The following is a 14,146-nucleotide window of genomic DNA, read 5'->3' on the forward strand; positions in this document are numbered from 1 at the left end:
GAATTTGAGGGTGGGGAGGTGGTATTGGGGGCTAGGTAGGGGTTACATCCGCAGAGAAGAAGGAGGAAGGGTGAGGGGGTAGGGGGTTCCTGGGTGGGTGGGGGATGGGATAAGGGGACAACATATGAAATGTAAATAAAACATCCAATAAAAAAAGAAAAAAAATACTACATGTCACATAGTAAGTTAAAACAATGGTTTTAACTATTCTGAATAGTCTATCATGTCAAATATAATTATAAAATGTGAGAGAACTTTACATCACATGGTAGATAACACTTGATGATAGGGGCAGCACAGTATCCAAAAAATTAAGGGTAAGTTACTGAAGTTTGCATAGTATTTTTGTATGGCTGCTTAGCCTTCATCCCAAATTCTGATCCCCCTCCTGGTCCTTCTCTCATCAAGTCCTTTTCCCCTGCCCCTTCTCCTCCAAGACAGTGGGACTCCCCTCCCCCAGGTGTCCCCTGACCCTGGTACATCAAGGCTTTGACAGATTAGGCTTTTCCTCCATCACTGAGGCCAGATAGGGTGCCGTGAACCTTTGTTCCAGCCTGTTCTTTGGTTGTTGGCTCAGTCTCTGAGAGCTCCCATGGATCCTGGTTAACTGACTATGTTAGTCTTCCTGTGGGGTTCCCATCCTTTTCAGGGCCTCCAATTCTTCCTCCAACTCTTCCATAAATGTCACTGACCTCCATCTAATGTTTGGCTGTGGGTATCTACTTCTGTTTCAGTTCTCTACTGGGTGAGGCCTCTCAGAGAACGCTTATGCTAGGTTCCTGTCATGCCTGTCCTTTTGGGTCTGTATTACTTTGGTAATTCTATTCTTTTGACAGATTTTAACTGATCAATGGAAGAAAAAAATCAGACCACAGCGCTTGAGTTTCTCTTCCTGGGCCTTACAGATTACCTCCATCAGAAGATTGTCCTCTTCATCATGTTTTTCTTCATTTATCTTGTCACCCTGGCAGGTAATGTGGGTATGATCAATCTCATATGGTTGGATTCAAGGTTGCACACACCTATGTACTTTTTCCTCAGCCAGCTAGCCTTTGTAGATGTGTGCTCTTCTTCCTGTGTAGCTCCCAAGATGCTGTGTGACATTTTTGCAGAGAAGAAAGCCATCTCTTTTATGGGCTGTGCAGCACAGATGTGGTTCTTTGGTCTATTTGTGACAACTGATTGTTTCCTCCTGGCTGCCATGGCATATGATCGGTACACAGCCATCTGTAAGCCCTTACTATATAGTCTTATTATGTCCAAGAGGGTCTGTGTTCAGTTTGTCATAGGACCTTATCTTCTAGCTGCTATAAATATCACAACTCATACAACCTTGACATTTTGTCTACCATTCTGTGGTTCAAATACCATCAACCATTTCTTCTGTGATGTTTCTCCACTGCTTTCACTAGCATGTGCTGACACGTGGATTAACAAGGTGGTGCTTTTTGTCCTGGCTGGAGTGATAGGAGTTCCCAGTGGCTTGATAATCATAGTCTCCTATGTGTGCATCCTGGTGGCTATCTTGAAGATCAAGACTGCTGATGGGAGACAGAAAGCTTTCTCCACGTGTTCTTCTCACCTGGCAGCTGTCTCAATTCTTTATGGGACTCTTTTTTTCATCTATGTTCGACCTAATGCAAGTTCTTCCCTGGATATTAATAAAGTGATCTCTTTATTTTATACTGTGGTGATCCCCATGTTGAATCCCCTCATCTATAGCTTGAGGAACAGAGAGGTAAAAGATGCATTTAAGAGAATATTGGAGAGGAAGCATTTCTTAGCAGGTGCTTGAACATCCTCTTTGTGTGAGACCTAAAATGTGGCTGTGAACTTTATGTTAAAGACCATTGAAGTAGGAATCAGTGGCCACAAGATGAACCTGGTAATGCAGTTTTTATTCTGTTTGAAAAGTCAAGACATTCCTAAATATTTTTATACTCTGTCTTTTTTTTGTGTGATGTGGTAATCCTAGCAAAATATAGATGCAGATTAAGAAGAGATGCAAACATATACTAGAAGATAACTTAGATGAATATTTATATGAATGTTTGATTATTTTTCAAAATATTTTTATAGATTATTTGGGAATTTCTCGTCATGAACTCTGATCTCACTCACTTCCCAGTCTTCTCAGATCTCTACCCTTCTACCTTGTGACCTTCCTCCTACTCCCCCAAAAAAAGACAAGAAAAAGAAGAAGGTGAAGGAGTAGTAGTAGTAGTAGGAACCAAGTCTAATTTGTGTTACCCATATACTCACTGGAGGATGGTCAAACTTCCAGTGGCCAGCCCCTTAAAGAAAAGAGTTCTTGCTCACTCTCATCCCTGCCAGAAGCCATTACTTATAGAGAGTTACATGGCCTTTGGTGGTAACATGGCCCCTAGTTGTAGTAGAACAACAAACTCAGACATGGTGTCTTGTTGCTGTAGGACCAACAATATCCACATGCACCTCTGCCTTCAATTCAACACAGCTCCATTCCTGTCTTTCCCAACTCTACATCAGTTTGTCATAGCAGCATTGGAAACTGCAGTATGTCACATAGTATATTTTTAGCCCAGACAACTTTAGTCATTGGTTTGGTTCAAGGTCTGCTTTCCAAGATCTGAGACACTGAGACATAAATACTGGACCATCATCTAGACTGGTCTCTGATATCCTGCTATTGCCCAGAGTGAGGGTGATGTTGGGGCTAGACTGGGCATCTGGGGAGCTGTAGCACACCTCCCTGCCCTGCATATCAGCTGTCTTGAGGCTCACAGGGTTAGATCTTTGTTCTAATAGGCTGTAGGTAGTGACCCTGTGTTTTCTGTCTCCTAGTAGGGCAAGCAGCACAGGCTGCAGCCACAGTGGCTTCATGCTGGGAGTGGTGGCAGGTTTAATGCTGCCCTATTCAGTTTTTGACCTGCTTTTGCAGGAGCTCCAGGCTCCTGCACATCCCTGGTTTTTGGTTCTGGTATCCAGCACCATGACTCAGATGGCTCATTGGACTCTACCTTTGTGCTTGCAGTCCACTGGGTGAGATAGGGTTGTGAAGAGCACAGATCCTCAGTTCTTGGCTCTGTTCCTCCAGCTTATGTTTCTATTTCTTGAGTCTACTTTTTAAAAGGATCTTCCCATATTACTTGCCCCTCCCCTAGTTGGTCTGGAGCTATTGTGGGCCCTGAAGATTTTCTTCACAGCACCCCCAACCACCCCATTGTCCTTTGGTACCTCTAATGGTCTCTCAGGCTTCTCTCTACTGTTGTGTTGCTGACAGTTCCTGCCATCTTTTGAGACTATGAATAATTCTTAATGTAGAAAGAAAACTAAAAGTTGCAAATGATAGATCAAAGCATCTCAAATAAAATATAATAAAAGCAATTCTGCTTTCATACATGTTCCGTCACTAATAACATTCATAAAGGAGCTTTACACAACAAATAAACAAAAGGTTAAAAATAGTTAACATGTAAAATAAATTAGACAATGAATAGAAATGAGAGCAAAAATTACCCAATGCATGAGAGAAAGTTAGTCTTGTTCATTTTATTTTATTTTTGGTTTTGGTTCTTTTTTTTGTTTATATATTTCTATCTATCTGTCTGTCTGTCTCTCTGTCTGACTGTCTATATCTCAAATGCTGCTCCCTCTCTGTAGGAGGAGCTAAGGTGGTAGGAGTAAGAAGAGGAAGAGGAGTAGTAAGGAGAGGAAGAGGAGGAGTAAGGAAAGGAAGAGAAAAAGGAAAAGGAGGAGCTAGAGAGAGCAGAGGTGTAGGAGGATGGAGAACCACACAAGTATGGAAAGCAGTTGCAGGAAACAACTTATAACTAGGTTAGCTCATTGGAAAATAACTCTAATTGTATGGGCGTATTGTTACTGAGCATTACTAAATATATAAAGCCTTTGATTAATCTTTAAACATTAGAGTCTCATTTTCTTACTGGGCTCACATGGATTGCAGGATGGTCTGAGCAATGCCCAGCCTTGTGGAGACATTGTGGAAGATTGGCAGGGCCATCTCCCATGCTAGCATCTTGTGGGTGGCAGGGCTGGTGTTTCTGGCTGGCCGTTTCTAGCTGTGATGCACATGTGACCTCTGGCCACAGAACATGGTGGCTGAGCAGCATAGATAGTGAGCATGACCGGTGGCCATATTTAAATAATTACTTCAACACCCCTCCCTGTTTTTGGTTCTTTTTTTAATATATATTTTATTTATTTATTTGTTTGTTTGTTTATTTATTTATTTTTCATTTATTTGCATCTCAAATGTTGCTCCTCTTCCTGGTTCCTCCTACACAGAGTCCCTGCCCCCATCCTCCCTTGACTTCTCCTCTGAGAGGGTGTGGCTCCCTACATATCCCCCAGACCCTGCCCCATCAATTCTCTGCCAGATTAGGTACATCCTCTCTCACTGAGGCCAGACAAGGCAGCCACAGAGACAGCTGAATATTTGATATATATGTGCTGGGAGCCTCCTTCCAGTCTGAATACATTCTTTGGTTGGTGGCTCAGTCTCTGAGAGTTCCCACTGGATCCTTGTTAGTTGACTCCATTGGTCTCCCTGTGGGGTTCTCATCCTCTTCAGGGCCTTTTATCCTTCCCCAACTTTTCTTTAAGAGTCCTGACTTTTGTCCAATGTTTGACTGTGGTTTATGCGTCTGTTTCAATCCCCTGATGGGTAGAGCCTCTCAGAGGACAGTAATGTGAGGCACCTATCTGCATGGATAACAGAATATCATTAATGAAGTCAGGAGTTGGTGCTTGCCCATGAGGTGGGATGGGATTCAAGTTGGGCCAGATATTGATTGGCCATTCCTTCAGTCTTTGTTTCATGCCTGCATTTCTTTTAGAAGGGACAAATTTTGGTTTAAAAGTTTTATGGGTGGGTTGGTGTTCCTATCCTTCCACTGGGGGTCCTGCCTGCTACAGGAGTTGGTCTCTTCATGTTCCATGTCCCCACTGTTAGGCATCCTAGCTAAGGTCATCAGTATTGACTTCTGAGAACCTCCTATATCCCAGATCTATGGGATCTATGGGATCTTTCAATTCCTCAGCCCTCCCAGCTGCAGGTTTTAATTAATTTTTCTGATGCACTGGGTCTCTATCTCTCTCCATACCTGATACTGCCTCCTCATTCCCCTTCCCTCCCTTTTGCCTTCTATGACTATTTTGTTTCCCGTTCTAAGTCGGATTTAAGCATTCTTGCTTGGGCCTTCCTTCTTTTTTAACTTCTTTGTGTCTCTGGGTGTTTCATGGGTATTCTGTACTTTATGGCTAATATCCACCTATCTGTGAGTACATATCATGCATGTCCTTTCGGTTACCTTGCTCAAGATGATATTTACTAGTTCCTTCTATTTGCCTGCAAAATTCATGATACCCTTGTTTTTTAATAACAGAATAATATCCTATTGTGTAGATGTACAACATTTTCTGTATCCATTTTCTAGTTGAGGGACATCTGAGATGTTTCCAGCTCCTGCCTTTTACGAAAGAAGCTGCTATGAACATAGTGGAGCATGTGTCCTTGTGGTATAGTGAAATATCTTTTGGGTATATGCCCAGGAGAAGTATAGCTGGGTATTCAGGTAGAACTATTTCCAATTTTCTGAGAAAACAGCAGATTGATTTCCAGAGTGGTTGTATATGTTTACAATTCCACCAGCAACAGAAGTGTTTTTGTTTGTTTGTTTGTTTTTTGTTTCATTTTTGTTTTTTTGTGTTTTTGTTTTTGTTTTGCTCCACAGCCTGGCCAGCATGTGCTGTCCATTGAGGTTTTTTTTTTTTTAATTTTTTTAATTGGATATTTTATTTACATTTCAGATGTTATCCCCTTACCCTATTTCCCCTCCACCCAGGAAACCTCCTATCCCATCACCCCTCTCCTGCTTCTATGAGGATGTGACCCCACCCACCCCTCCACTCCCACCTCCCCACCCACGATTTCCCCCACACTCCAGCTTTCATGAGATCAAAGATCTCCTCTCTCACTTATGCCCAACAAGGCCATCCTCCTGTACATGCACAGCTGGAGCCATGGGTCCCCCTCTATGTGCTCCCAGGCTGGTGGTTTAGACCCTGGGAGCTCTGATTGGTTAGTATTGTTGCTTTCCTCATGGGGCTGCAAACTCTTTCAGCTCCTTTAGCTCCTTCTCTCTAACTCCTCCATTGGGAACCCCTTGATCAGTTCAATGGTTAGCTGTGAGCATCCCCCTCTGAATATGTCACACTCTGGCAGCCCTCTAAGGAGACAGCTATATCAGGCTCCTGTCAGCATGCACTTCTGACATCCACATCAGCGTCTATCTTTGGTGACTGTACATGGGATGGATACCCAGGTGGAATGGTTTTAGCCTTTCTGATTGTAGTAAGGTAGAGTTTCAGGATCATTTTGGTTTGCATTTCCCTGATGATTAAGGGTGTCGAGTATTTCTCTAAGTGTTTCTTAGTCAATCGAGATTCCTCTGTTGAGAATTCTCTGTTTAGTTTTATGCCCCATTTTATTTTATTCTTTAAACTTTTTTTTTACAATTCAGACTTTATCCCCTTCCCTGTCTGCCCCTCCCAATTGCTCTCCATTCCATACCTCCTCCCCCACATCTTCAAGGGTATGTCTACACACCCCACTCCTACTTCACCAGACCTCTCCACTCCCCAGGGCCTCAAGTATCTCCAGAGTTAGGTACATCTACTCTCACTGAGGCCAGACCAGTCAGTCCTTTGCTGTATATGTGACAGGGCCTCATATCAGTTGGTTATGTACTTTTAATTAGGTTATTTAGTTTGTTGGAGTTTAACTTCTTGAGTTCTTTATATATTTTGGATATTAGCTCTCTGTCATATATAGGGTTAATGAAAACTTTTTCTCAATCTGTAGGCTGTCATTTTGTCCTGCTGACAGTGTCCTTTGCCTTACAGAAGCTTTTCAGTTTCATGAGGTCCCATTTATCAACTGTTGATCTTATGACCTGAGCCGTTGGTGTTCTTTTCAGGAAATTGTCTCCTGTTCCAATGTTTCAAGATGATTTCCTAGTTTCTCTCCTATTAGATTTAGTGTATATGGTTTTATGTTGAGATCCTTGATCCACTTGGACTAGTGTTTTCTGCAGGCTGATAAATATGGATCTATTTTCATTCTTCTACATGCAGACATGCAGTTAGACCAGCACTATTTGTTGAAGATGCTTTCTTTTTTTCCATTGTATGTCTTTGTCTTCTTTATAAAAATTCAACTGTCCAAATGTGTTTTGGTTCATTTCTGGGTCTTTGATTTTATTCCATTGATCAATCTGTCTGTTTGTATATCAATACCATACAGATATTATCATTATTGTTCTGTAGTACAGCTTGAGGTCAGGAATGATGATTCCTTCAGAAGTTCTTTTATTGTTCAGAATTGTTTTGGTTATCCTGTGTTTTATTTTTTCCCTAGGAACTTGAGAATTGTTTTTTTTTTTTAAAGTCTGTAAAAGTTCTGTTGAAATTTTGATGGGGATTGCATTGAATCTATAGATTGCTTTTGATAAGATGGTCATTTTCACTATGTTGATTCTACTGATCCACTAGCATGAGATATCGTTCCATCTTCTGAGAGTGGGAAGTCTTGTCTTCTCCATGATTTTAGTGGGATTGCTTCAAGTTTCTCTACATTTAATTTGATTGTTTGTGACACTGCTGTTTATTGCTTTTATTGTATTTATGCATGTGCCTTGTATTACTGATCTTTCCAAGACTTTTAACATGAAGGAGAGTTGAATTCTGTCAGTTTGTTTATATAGTGGATCACAGTGATGGGTTTTTATATATTGAATCAATCTGCATTCCTGGGATGAAGCCAACTTGATTGTGGTGAATGATGTTTTTGATGTGTTCTTGGATTCAGTTTGTGAGAATTTATTGACTAATTTTTCACTGCAGTTCATAAGTGAAATGGGTCTGAGGTTCTCCATTGTTGGACCTTTGTGTGGTTTAGTTATCAGGATAACTGTGGCCTCATAGAATGAATTAGATCATGTTTCTTTTTTTCTATTTTGTGGAATAGTTTGAGGAGTATTGGTATTAGCTCTTATTTGAAAGTCTGGTAGAATTCTGCACTAAATCATCTAGTTCTGGGCTTTTATTTTTGTTTGGGAGGCTTTTAAAAACGTATTCTACTTCTTAGGCATTATGGGACTGTTTAAATAGTTTACCTGATCTTGATTTAATTTTAGTACCTTGTATCTGTCTAGAAATCTATCCATTTCATTTAGATTTTCCAGTTTTGAGGAGTAGAGCCTTTTGAAGTAAGACCTAATGGTGTTTTAAATTTACTCAGTTTCTGTTCTTATGTCTCCCCTTTTATTTATGATTTTGTTAATTTGGTTACTGTCTCTGTGTCTTTTAGTTAGTTTTGCTAATGGTTTCCCTGTCTTGTTAATTTTTTTTTCAAAGTACCAGCTCTGGGTTTTGTTGGTTCTTCGTATTCTCTTTGTTTCTAACTGGTTGATTTCAGCTTTGAGTTTGACTGTTTCCTGTTGATTATTCATATTGGGTGTGTTTGCCTCTTTTTGTTCTAGTGCTTTCAGGTGTGCTGTTAAGTTGCCAGAATGAGATATCTTCAACTCCTTTATGAAGGCACTTAGTGCTATGAGTTTTCCTTTTAGCACTGGTTTCATTGTGTCCCAGGCATTTGGTTACATTGTGTCTTCATTTTTTAAATTGTTTATTTTATTTGTTTACATTTCAAGTGTTGTCCCCTTTTCCAGTCTTCCCTCTGCAACTCTCCCCCATCTAATCCCCCACTGGTGAGAGTGGGGTGTCGAATTCTCCCACTATTATTGTGTGGGGATCAATGTGTTATTTGAGTTTTAGTTATGCTTCTTTTAGGAATGTGGGTGCCCTTGCATTTGGGGCATAGATGTTCAGAACTGAAGTATCATTTGGTGGATTTTTCTTTTGATGTGTATGAACAGTCCTCTCCATCTCTTTTGTTAACTGTTGGTTGAAAGTTTATTTTGTTAGATATTAAAATGGCTACTACAGCTTGTTTCTCTGGTTCATTTACTTGGAAATTTTTTTCCAGGCCTTCACTCTGAGGTAGTATCTATCTTTGTTTATTAATTGTGTTTCTTGTATGCAACTGAATGATGGATTTTGTTTATGTATCTAGTCTTTTAGCCCATGTATTTTTTCTGGTTAGCTGAGTCTGTTGATGTTGAGAGATTTAATGACCAATGATTGTGAATTCCTTTTATTTTGACGTTGGAGGTGTTGCTGTGTTTGTGTGATTCTCTTCTTTTGGTTTTGCTATGAGATGTTTAATTTTGTGTGTGTGTGTTTTCTTGGATGTACTTATCCTTATTGTGCTGCAGTTTTCCTTCTATTACCCTTCATAGAGCTAAATTAGTAAAAATATATTGTTTAAATTCAGTTTTGTCACAGAATATGTTGATTTTTCCATCTATGGTAATTGAGAGTTTTGCTGGGTATAGTAGTCTTAGCTGGCATCTGTGGTTTGTAAGACATATATCCAGGATCTTCTGGCTTTTAAAGTCTCTGTTGAGAAGTCAGGTGTAATTCTGGTAGGTTTGCCTTTATATGTTACTTAGATGTTTTCTCTTACAGCTTTTAATATTTTTCTTCTCTTTATTTAGTGTTCAGATGGACCAGGGCTCTTGGAAGGCAGGTGGAGCTCTGTGTCTTGGGTTTGTCAGGCCCCTGGGAGGTAGGCAGGGAGGTGGGGTTGTGGTACATGGTATGTTGATTTGGGACTACTATAGGTATAGGTGCAAACTGAAACAAAGATGGAGCTCTGACAGGGGCAGGAAAATAAGAAGGCTGCTAGGGTTGCTGGAGTCCCAGCAGGAAGGAGTATTGGTGGGGATGTGTGTCTACCTATGTGTGTCAGGTTAGAGCAGGCCTCTTGGAAGGTAGGCAGGGCTGTTGGGTGGGATGAGGTGCACTAATCGGCAACTGTTCCAGGTGTAGGTGCAGATTGGGTGCAACCTTTATTTTCCTTTAAATAAAATAAGGAAGAATGATTAGTTGGCTATGCAGTAGATTCCACCTTGCATGAAACATTAAAAGTTATCTACTTTAAGGATGATTTGTGAGCTTTCTGTTTGGCCATATAATTAACAATTTCTTGCTGATGATTCCAACCAAATCCATAAAGACTTTGGTAGTTTCTATTTAGAATCCTAAATTTACATGAGTTTTTTTCCCAGAAAGCATTCTTTTAGATATCTGTGTCCCATATAGATAAGTGCCAGTGCCTAAAGTTACAAAAATGCAATAGTATTTGTAGAAAAATGAAAACAGGAGGAAACAATTTAAATTCCTAGCATCTGAGTGGTACTTAAGATTCTTAATGATTAAGAAAATATCATTTTTCAAAATGAATATTATGAAGTTTACAAATGAAATAACATTTAGAGATTTTATATTGTTACAGTTAAAAAGAAAAAAAATCAAATTGTAAATAATTTCGCTGTACTCATTGCATATTAAAAAAGTAAAGGTATATCTGAACAAAACCTACATACATATATGTTTTTGTAGGACTCTATGGAAATATAAAGAGAGCACACACTGACCTGTGGATATTGCTTACTTTGTCAAGACTAGATTGACAGTAAATCAGAACTTTATTCATCTATGTATGAGTCCCAGTTCTTTCACCCTCTGCTCCTACTAGGTTCAGCTTAGATGTATCATTTCACCTTATCATGGATTGCTTCTGTGTTTTTCTAGTTTTATTTATTGGAGGATATGACCAGTTTTTGCTCCCTGGGGTCTGGCTTCGATATACAGTGACAGGATACATTATACAAAAATGTTAGTTTTTTATTAGGAAGTAGAAACAAACCAGAAACTTCTCAAAATATGTGCAATTCTTGGTGGACAATGATGTGGACTAGCTCAGCTTTGGCTTAAATGAGCTCTATGGTGCTTCTTTTCTCACCATGTTTTGAGTTTCACAAAACCTCCTGTATCTTTCTGTTTAGAATGAGAGACTGCTCCTGCTGAGGATACTGACTGCCTTCTGTGCAATTTGGTATTTGGGCTGGGATAGTATTGCTGGGATGGGATGTGTTGCCTTCTTATCTGGCAAGTTTAGCAAAGTACTGGTTCTCTTTCATTGGGAAAATCATTTTAGTTTGGTGTTCAAGCATGGCACTTGGTTTTGGATTTGTAAAAGCCCCCACAACCACCACTAAAGTACAGCATTTTACCTGTGATGGTTTGAATATGCTTGGCCTAGAGGAAGTAGCACTATTAGGAGGAGTGGCCTTGTTGGAGAAGGCGTGTCACTATATAAGCAGACTTTGAAGGGCTTCTATGCTCAAGCTCTGCCCAGCATGGAAGAGAGATCATCCTTTTGGCTGACTGCAGAAGATAGTTTTCCAGATGCCTTCAGATCAAGACATAGAACTCTTGGCTCCTCTAGCACCATGTCTGACCGAATTTTCCTGCCTTGATGATAATGGATTGAACTTCTGTAACCGAAAGTTGGACCCAAGTAAATGTATGCCTTTATAAGAGTTGTTTTGGTGATGGTATCTCTTCAAGCAATTTAAACCCTAACTAAGACATTACCCTTCATGTTTCTTTTCTCAACTTCTTTCTCTGATAATTTTCCACTATGACCTAGCTACCTAAGTGTCAGTGTGTTGTACTTCATATGTCTTGAGCTATCTGTAATAAATAAATGTGAATACAGTTTATCTTAAATTATCTAAATTGCATGGATTTCATTAGGACCTCTAATATGACAATTATTTGTATTAATGACTGTGTAGGTATTATGTTTTCTGTATTGTGGTTAGTATGACATTTTGAGGGACATTTAACTAGACAGATAACTTTAGATTGCATGATAAAGGAGGGTATGTGTAATAATATTGAGAATAGCACAGATATTAGGGAAGAAATATGAAAACATATTTATTTTAAAAGTTGCCAGTGAAAATACAAACAATAAGGAAAATCGTCAACCTAGTGATCACAGTTAACACACATTTAAGTAAAAAAAATTACGCAGTAGTGGTATTAATTGTCCAATCAAAAGGCATAGGCAGACTGAATGGATCCAGATGCCCAATCCATTTTTTTTTCCTCTAAAAGAAACACATCTTAACCTAAAGCCAGATAATACCTTAAAGTAAAAGGATGGGTAAAAGTACTCCAGTCAATTGGGACTAAGAAGCAAGCACATATATGTTGTACCCTAATATTAAGATCGTAATCCACCAAGACAGCTTTCCTGAGGTCAGTGCAAAATGGAGGGCTCCTTTTTATTTAGAGAAGCTTCTTCTTTTCTCCCTGATATGGGCAGCCAGACCCCACACCTTCTACCTGAGGAATGTCATATAGTCCTAGGCAAAATAGCAGGTTCAACTTCCTCTCTCCAGATAAGAACCTGCTTAGCAAGCACCTGGGATATTTGGACTGCCTCTCCATGCAAATTAGGCATTCCCAATATGTTAATCTCCAGCCAATGATTTATATTCACCCTAAAAATCCCTTCCCACTCTTCGAGGTTCATATAGTGCTTGTTTACCCCAAATAAAGAGCACACACTGTGGTTCTGAATATCATCTAGAAGTGCTGTTTCATTGAATACCTTCTAAGAGAGCTGTAACATTAAAATCCTTGCAGAAGGCTTTCTCCTCTCTCAGCCCTCACAGCTGGCCTGAGATCCTGTTGAACTACTCTTTAAGAGCTCTGCTTCATCTTCTCTCATTGGTATGCAGCAGTTTCTGGACACTCTGAGGGAGGAAGCAGAACATAGAATCACACACATCACTATCTTAATATCTTACAAAATAGACTTGAAATTAAAACTAATCAGAAGAGATAAAGAGATATTCTTTACTTTAATCAAAATAACAGTTAACAAAGAAGATGTTACTATTGGAAACATATGCATCAAATTCTGGGGTAACACATTTTATTTTAAAAATGTACTATTGTCTGAAGATGAGATGGATACCTAGTTGGGCAGTCTCTGGCTGGCCTTTCCTTCAGGCTCCTGCTCCATTCTTTGACCCTTGATTTCCTTTTGACAGGAGAAATTCTGGATTAATGTATTTGAGGTGGGTGTGTGGCCCCATCCCTCAATGCTAGGGAGCGGAGGTAGGGATGGGTGGGTAAGGGAGCATCCTCATAGAGGCAGGGGAGGGAGAGTATGGGGGTTTGTGGAGGAGTAACTGGGAAAGGGAATAACTTATGAAATGTAAATAAATAAAATAACCAATAAAAATGAACAAAAAATGTACAATTGGATTTAAAAACATAGCTTTGTAACAATCCATTAATAGTAGGTGATTTTAATATCCCAAATTCTCCAAAAATCATGTCATCTGGATAAATATTGAAGAGAAAAAAATCAGAATTATTTGACAGCATACATCAAAAGGACTTAACATATATCTACAAAATATTCCACACAAATAATATAGAAGATACATTTTATTCTATAACAGAAGGAAACTTTTCTAAAATAGAGCATATTCTTGGAAACAAAACAATTATTAACAACTCCAAAAATATTGAAATCACTTTTTGTGTATTATTTAACCACAGTGCAACAACACATAATATTGGCTGCAAACAAACAAACAAAACAAAAATACACAAACTCATAAAGATTAAGCAACTTAATATTGGGTAATTAATGTATCAAAGAAGACCTATAGAGTCAACTAACCTGGGCCCATGGCAGCTCACAGAGACTAAACTAGCAATCAAAGAGTGTGCAGGGGCTGGATCTAGATCCCCTATACATTTGTAGCAGATGTATAGCTTGGCCTTCATATCGCACAGGGGTTGGAGGCTGTCTCTGATTCTGCTGCCTGCCATTGGATACTTTTTCCCTACCTGGACTGTTTAGTTGGGCTTCAGTGGATATGTGTAGTCATGTTAAAAATATAGATGTCCCAAGGTGGAGTGGTATGCAGGGATGGCTTCCCCTTCTCTTAAGAGAAGGAGAAGGGTAATGAGGGGAGGGATTTGTAAGGGCAGGACTAGGAGGGGAGGAAGGAGGGAGGTCTGTGATTGGGATATAAAATAAATAAAATTAAATTATGGAAGGAAAAAGAAAAGAAAATTATATATGTGAATTATCCTAGCCAAGGTTTGTGAAGAACCTCTATTATGAAAATTTAAGCCTCTGACG

The 14,146-nt window shown here is 39.4% G+C and overlaps 1 protein-coding gene across 1 annotated transcript; it reads left to right on the plus strand.

Moving 5' to 3' along the window:
• Positions 1-850: 850 nt before the first annotated feature.
• LOC114631075 (olfactory receptor 998-like) lies at positions 851-1,795 on the plus strand. Its single transcript, XM_028779377.1, has one exon. The coding sequence runs from the start codon at positions 851-853 to the stop codon at positions 1,793-1,795; it is 945 nt and encodes a 314-aa protein (XP_028635210.1).
• Positions 1,796-14,146: the final 12,351 nt, after the last annotated feature.

Source organism: Grammomys surdaster, unplaced genomic scaffold (assembly GCF_004785775.1).
Source record: "Grammomys surdaster isolate TR1022 unplaced genomic scaffold, NIH_TR_1.0 350, whole genome shotgun sequence".
In the NCBI taxonomy this organism is placed as follows: domain Eukaryota; kingdom Metazoa; phylum Chordata; class Mammalia; order Rodentia; family Muridae; genus Grammomys; species Grammomys surdaster.